General features: G+C 49.0%; 1 protein-coding gene across 1 annotated transcript; it reads left to right on the forward strand.

Moving 5' to 3' along the window:
- The first annotated feature begins 2,064 nt into the window (after positions 1-2,064).
- LOC123065180 (cell division control protein 48 homolog D-like) lies at positions 2,065-4,841 on the forward strand. The gene has a single exon (XM_044488533.1). It carries the CDS (start codon positions 2,156-2,158, stop codon positions 4,520-4,522), a length of 2,367 nt encoding a protein of 788 aa, XP_044344468.1. The 5' UTR covers positions 2,065-2,155; the 3' UTR covers positions 4,523-4,841.
- The last annotated feature ends 1,836 nt before the right edge of the window (positions 4,842-6,677 follow it).

Consider the following 6,677-nt stretch of genomic DNA (forward strand, 5'->3'; position numbering starts at 1 on the left):
AACCATCTTTGATTCAACGAGCTAGTCAAGTAGAGGCATAATAGTGACACTCTGTTTGTCTATGTATTCACACGTCTACTAAGTTTCCGGTTAATACAATTCTAGCATGAATAATAAACTTTTATCATGATATAAGAAAATATAAATAACAACTTTATTATTGCCTCTAGGGCATATTTCCTTCAGTAACGCCTTGCCAGAGGCGCGGGAAACGGGGGAAGCGAGGAGATCGGGGCATGGGGGCTAGCATGCCTGTGTGGCGGCGCACGAGGGAAGGATATATATATATATATATATATATATATATATATAGAGAGAGAGAGAGAGAGAGAGAGAGGAATTTTGGGATCGGTCTGCTCTAGGTTTTTTTTTTGAGCAACTTCTGCGGTAGGGTAAGAGAAACAGGAGATGGGCCTTTGCTAGGCCGGCTAGGCAAGTGGGCCTCTCTCTCTCTTTGCTGTTTTTATTTCTTTCTAATTTAGAATAAACAGAGAACTAAAAGAAGTGAGGAAAATTCCCCTCGAGTTTGGAAGTGAGGATATTTGCCCTGGATCAATTTAAATGTGCTTAATCCAGGAACATATAGGATTTGGTCATGATGGAGGAATTTAAATTTAATTGAAAACAAATGTACACGGATCACTATGCCTCAGAGCTAGCCGAACACGGTTCACTCGATAGAAGATGGGCAGGTTTGGTAAAATGATGAATATACACAAAGAAATACCCCCTCCATCCCAAAATTCTTGTATCTTAACAAATCTAAGACAAGAATTTTGGGACGGAGGGAGTAGTAGATGGGCAAGTCGTGTACACAAGGAAAAACTCACGTATTTATTTCCATCACGGGAAAAATACTCCCATGGTTCCCGCAAGCACATCGGTTGATTTCAATTAGAAGAACACACCGTGTATGTTGCTGTCAAAAAAATAAAGAGGAATAACCCTGTATGGACGGTGAGTGATGCGATGAGGAAGCACGCCATGCTTCTCAGGTTATTCCTCCAACGACACCTGATAAACGCTAGCTTCAAGACGATAGGAATAGGAATACTCTAGGACCAATCTATCGAGAAGCATGGTCGGCGGTGAGTGGGAGCCAAGACCACCATGCCATGCACACATACCACCATCCGCGTCAGTAGTTGCCACCGGCTACAAGCGTTTGTAAGAACATGAACATATGTCGATGGCGATGGGAGCCGAGCCGAACACCCACATAAAATTGTATAAAGCTCACGGGCACTCACAAAATTGCTGTTTGGAGCAACGATTTGAGTGTATTTTCTCTTTTCTAAATTTAAAATTAGGTGCAAACAATCAAAACATCTTTAAAGAATATGTTCAAACAATCAAAACATGTATGCTCTACATGAAAAAAAATGCACGTTTGAGTTTTTGTTTTCTTTTTGCCAGAAACATAGTCATATTTCGGATACAAAGACCAAGGAAGACCATGTAAAAAATACAACTACAAGTTAGAAAATCCACACTAGAAGTAGATACTCTATAGCAATCTCTATAGTGGAAAACAATGCATGCCTCTGTAACTATTGTTGGCACTATTAAACTTGATTTGGGAAATTAAGCTTTAGTAATATTTCATATTCATGGTTTATGCTATTACTGCTTCTTCTGCCGTGTTGAAATGGTGGGCGTGTATCTGTGTGGGATCTTAAACCATTCTTTTATTAAGATTGCGTTTTTTTCTCCCGTTACAACGCACGGGCATATTTGCTAGTTTCGATACAGAGGCGGTAACAAAGAACGACATTACTCACATCCAGAACGGACAGGCCAATGATGGCGCAGCTAGGCACAGTTATTTGGAAAACGGTTCTTTCCGTTTTCGATCGTGCCAAGTATACTAATTTTTTCATCAGATAGAATTGATTCAGGTTGGAAAAGAGTCGAGGACGGGTACGAATCCATCTATGACGCGAACGAAGATCTGGGCTCGGAACGTGTGAGGTGCGAGCGTACGGGCCTTCCAACCCGAGTCGATTTCTTCAGGCCGGGCCTTCAATAAAGGGTGCGAACCCCACGTCTCCAGCTCACCACAACACCAACGCAAATCAGCGCTCGACAACATCCAACGAGAGTAGTAATACACCAGAGACGCAGCAAGTCCATCGACCAACGAGAGTTGAAGGCGATGGCGACCGCGGCGACGTCGAAGAAGGCGGCGAACCGGCTGGTGGTGGAGGAGGCCACCACCAACGACGACAACTCCGTGTGCAATCTCCACCCCGACACCATGGAGAAGCTCTCCATATACAAAGGCGACATCGTGCTGCTCAAGGGCAAACGCCGCCACAACACGGTCTGCATGGCACTGCCCGACGACACCTGCGAGGGGCACAAGCTCAGGATCAACAAGGTGGCCCGCTCCAACCTGCGCGTGCGCATCGCCGACGTCGTGTCCGTGCACCTGTGCCACGACGCCAAGTTCGGCAAGCGCGTGCACATCCTCCCTCTGGACGACAGCGTCGAGGGCATCACGGGCAACCTCTTCGACGCCTACCTCAAGCCCTACTTCGTGGACGCCTTCCGCCCGGTCCACAAGGGCGACCTCTTCCTCGTGCGCGGCGGCATGCGGAGCGTCGAGTTCAAGGTCATGGAGATCGACCCCGCGGCGGACTACTGCGTTGTGGCGCCCGACACGGAGATATTCTGCGAGGGCGAGCCCGTCAAGCGGGAGGACGAGGAGAGGCTGGACGATGTCGGCTACGACGACGTGGGTGGCATGGGGAAACCGTTGACTCTGATCAGGGAGCTCGTCGAGTTGCCACTCAGGCATCCGCAGCTTTTCAAGTCCATTGGCGTCAAGCCTCCCAAGGGCATCCTCCTCTACGGCCCTCCCGGGTCGGGCAAGACTCTGATCGCCCGTGCGGTGGCCAACGAGACCGGGGCCTTCTTCTTCCTCATCAACGGCCCGGAGATAATGTCCAAGATGGCCGGAGAGAGCGAGAGCAACCTGAGGAAGGCCTTCGAGGAGGCCGAGAAGAACGCGCCCTCCATCATCTTCATCGACGAGATCGACTCCATTGCCCCTAACAGGGAGAAGACTCACGGCGAGGTCGAGAGGCGCATCGTCTCCCAGCTGCTGACGCTCATGGACGGCATGAAGGCCCGCGCGCACGTCATCGTCATGGGTGCCACGAACCGTCCCAACAGCATCGACCCTGCCTTGAGGCGCTTCGGGAGGTTCGATCGCGAGATCGACATCGGCGTGCCGGACGAGGTCGGGCGTCTCGAAGTGCTCCGCATCCACACAAAAAACATGAAGCTGGACAAGGACGTCAACCTACAGGTGATTGCCAAGGATACGCACGGCTACGTCGGTGCCGACTTGGCCGCGCTCTGCACCGAGGCGGCGCTGCAGTGTATGAGGGAGAAGATGGACGTGATTGACTTAGAGGACGACACCATTGATGCCGAGATCTTGAACTCCATGGCCGTCACAAATGGCCACCTTAAGACGGCTCTCGTGGGCACGAACCCGTCCGCGCTTCGTGAGACCGTTGTCGAGGTGCCCAACGTCAGCTGGGCCGATATCGGTGGGCTCGACGGCGTCAAGAGGGAGCTGCAAGAGACCGTCCAGTACCCGGTCGAGCACCCAGAGAAATTCGAGAAGTTCGGCATGTCGCGGTCCAAGGGCGTCCTCTTCTACGGGCCACCAGGATGCGGCAAGACCTTGCTGGCGAAGGCCATCGCCAATGAGTGCCAGGCCAACTTCATCAGCATCAAGGGGCCAGAGCTGCTCACTATGTGGTTCGGCGAGAGCGAGGCCAATGTGCGCGAGATCTTCGACAAGGCGCGTCAGTCCGCACCGTGCGTGCTGTTCTTCGACGAGCTCGACTCCATCGCGACCCAGAGGGGCGGCAGGGTGGGCGACGCCGGCGGCGCGGCGGACAGGGTCCTGAACCAGCTGCTCACCGAGATGGACGGCATGAACGCCAAGAAGACGGTGTTCATCATCGGCGCCACCAATAGGCCGGACATTATTGACTCGGCGTTGCTCCGTCCCGGCCGCCTCGACCAGCTCATCTACATCCCATTGCCGGACGAGGCCTCGCGGCACCAGATTTTCAAGGCCTGCCTCAGGAAGTCTCCGGTGGCCAAGGACGTCGACCTTGGCGCGCTTGCAAGGTTCACCGCCGGCTTTAGCGGTGCCGACATCACGGAGATCTGCCAGCGAGCGTGCAAGTACGCCATCAGGGAGGACATTGAAAAGGACATGGAGAGGCAGAGGATGGGGAAAGACACCATGGAGGTGGACGGCGGGCAGGAAGACGAGGTGGCTCAGATTAAGGCGGTTCACTTCGAGGAGTCAATGAAGTATGCGAGGAGGAGCGTGAGCGACGCCGACATCAGGAAGTACCAGGCCTTCGCGCAGACGCTGCAACAGTCTAGGGGGTTCGGCACCGAGTTCCGCTTCCCGGCGCAGCCACACGCGGCAGAAGCTGCTGTCAACACCTCCGCGACAGCTGATGAGGATGAAGACGATCTGTACAAGTGATCCAGTAACCATTGCTAGAACATGAAGTAGGAGTACCAGAATATTATAGACTCTGTTTTTGTTGATTCTTTCCATGTACGTAATTTTCATTGTAAGAATTTACATACGTCATAGAAATACAGTTGATGAAATAATAACTCCTTGCTGTGCTTTCCTCTTATTTGTAGGCAGTGATGAGATTCTGAAAACTAGCCTAACCGTTAACTGAACCCTCAATTACACGAAACTACCATCGTTCTCTCTGCTCCTGCACAAGGCCACAGAAAAAATTAAAAATGGGAAAATAGTTGCCTGATTAATGTCCGATTAATTTTGAATTGAACTTGTAAGAACAAGAGCAGCTGATGAGGATGAAGACGATCTGTACAAGTGATCGAGTAACCATTGTTAGAAAATGAAGTACTAGAATATTATTGTAGACTCTGTTTTTGTTATGCTTTCTCTTAATTGAGTCGATCATTCACTTTATATATTGTTGATTCCCTTCATGTATATAATTTTCGTTCTTTAGAACTAAGAACTTACATTATATAAATACAGTTCGTGAAATTAGAATCTCCCTCTTGTCGCAAAGAAAGCGTAGCACAAGATTTTCCTGTTATTTTTAGGCAGTGAAGCTTAGCCTAAGCCGTTAACTGAACCGTCCCTCTGCTCCTCTGCTCCTGCACAAGATTTGGAAGATCCTCTGTTATTTTCGATTGCCAGACACTTATAATAAATTTGAATATTTTACTTAATTGAATAAAGGCAGTGTAGAACAGATTAGTCAAGGAAAGAGTGGCTTCTTAATTGGGAGTATCTAGGTATCAGTCATGTGTTTTTCCATTTGGTTTAGGTCGTTTTTTGTTTTCCAGTCAGTTTGTAACACATGTATTGTTGTAATTTCAGTCAATGGTCAGTCTGAAAAAAGCCTGTCCCCTAACTGGCCCTTGCAAAAACTTTTTACCGTCTAACAATCTGCTACTTAGATGGTGCTGAAGACAATCATCATATTCAGCTCACTCAACCTGTCCCCTAACTGCGCCAACCCCTAAGAGAGGAATGAAAGACTGAAGATGACTAAGAAGAAGTAAGAAGTAGACTCTAGCTCACTGACTGATAGCTTAGCCAGGTCCAAGAAACAATGAAGAAGAAAGGAAAGCTGGCTCCCAAATGAACTATCAAAGAGCTACGCTAGGCGTGTGGAAACACAAAAATGTTGAATGACTGAACTATGTGTCTTCCATAGAATAACTGAACCCCGAGGGACAAACTGGAAATCAGTAGTTTGAAATGAATGAAAAATACTTTTTCTGGTAAACAAATGCATGAAAATACATGGTAGAAAAGACTTACAAATGAGTAAAACCAGACTCGCTCGCTCCTATACCCAGGGACGAATCCAAGGGGGGACGAGGGGGGGCTAGACCCCCCCTGACAAACTTGTTTCACCTCATTAGCGATTAGGCAGGCTGGTATTTAGGCAGTGTTTTGACTCGATTTTCCTCAATTCGCCCCCCCTGTCCGGCTGTCGCGCATAACCACGTGAAACCCCCAGGGCCGGCCTAGCCCATGTACACTACATAGCAGATCAAAACCAAGAAAAAAGAAAAGGCCCACCATCGAAGAGAAAAGGGGCCAGGGTCCATTGGTCGTGGGACTTGCGGCTGCAGCAGCACGTACACAACCGCTTTGATTCTCTGCTGTTGCGATCGTCACGATTTTAGCGCCGCCAATCTTCCTAACTGTCGTGCGATCCAATCTCCACCCACCGCTCGCCGTAGTAGAGCCTGCCGTCGCGGCCGGCAAAGCTGTCCGCCAAGGAGAGGAGCACGGCACCTGCACCTGCATGATCTTCAATTTGTTCAAATTTGTGTGGTTGTGCCATACAGAAACTACAAACATCAGAAATAAATTACAACATATTGGCTGCCCTTATATTTTTATACTCGTGTATAGATAAGACGAGGAAGAGAAACTGAAAAATGTTTGCCAAGAGCATTTGCGTCCAACTGTCCAACCCTATAGACCCCAATCGATCATTCCTGTCAGCCAGTAAGGAGATTATGAAAAGCACCACCACCATGAGCGACCACGGAGACGACGATGCACGCCATTCTCAATAGTTAACCTTAGCTTCAAATCTCTGTTTTTTGCTGGTTAATATGAAGATAAT

The sequence above is a fragment of the Triticum aestivum genome, chromosome 3B, assembly GCF_018294505.1.
Source record: "Triticum aestivum cultivar Chinese Spring chromosome 3B, IWGSC CS RefSeq v2.1, whole genome shotgun sequence".
In the NCBI taxonomy this organism is placed as follows: domain Eukaryota; kingdom Viridiplantae; phylum Streptophyta; class Magnoliopsida; order Poales; family Poaceae; genus Triticum; species Triticum aestivum.

Bases quoted from the DNA above. Each gene is read 5' to 3' on its own strand.
- LOC123065180 (XM_044488533.1), top strand. From the start codon at position 2,156: ATGGCGACCGCGGCGACGTCGAAGAAGGCGGCGAACCGGCTGGTGGTG.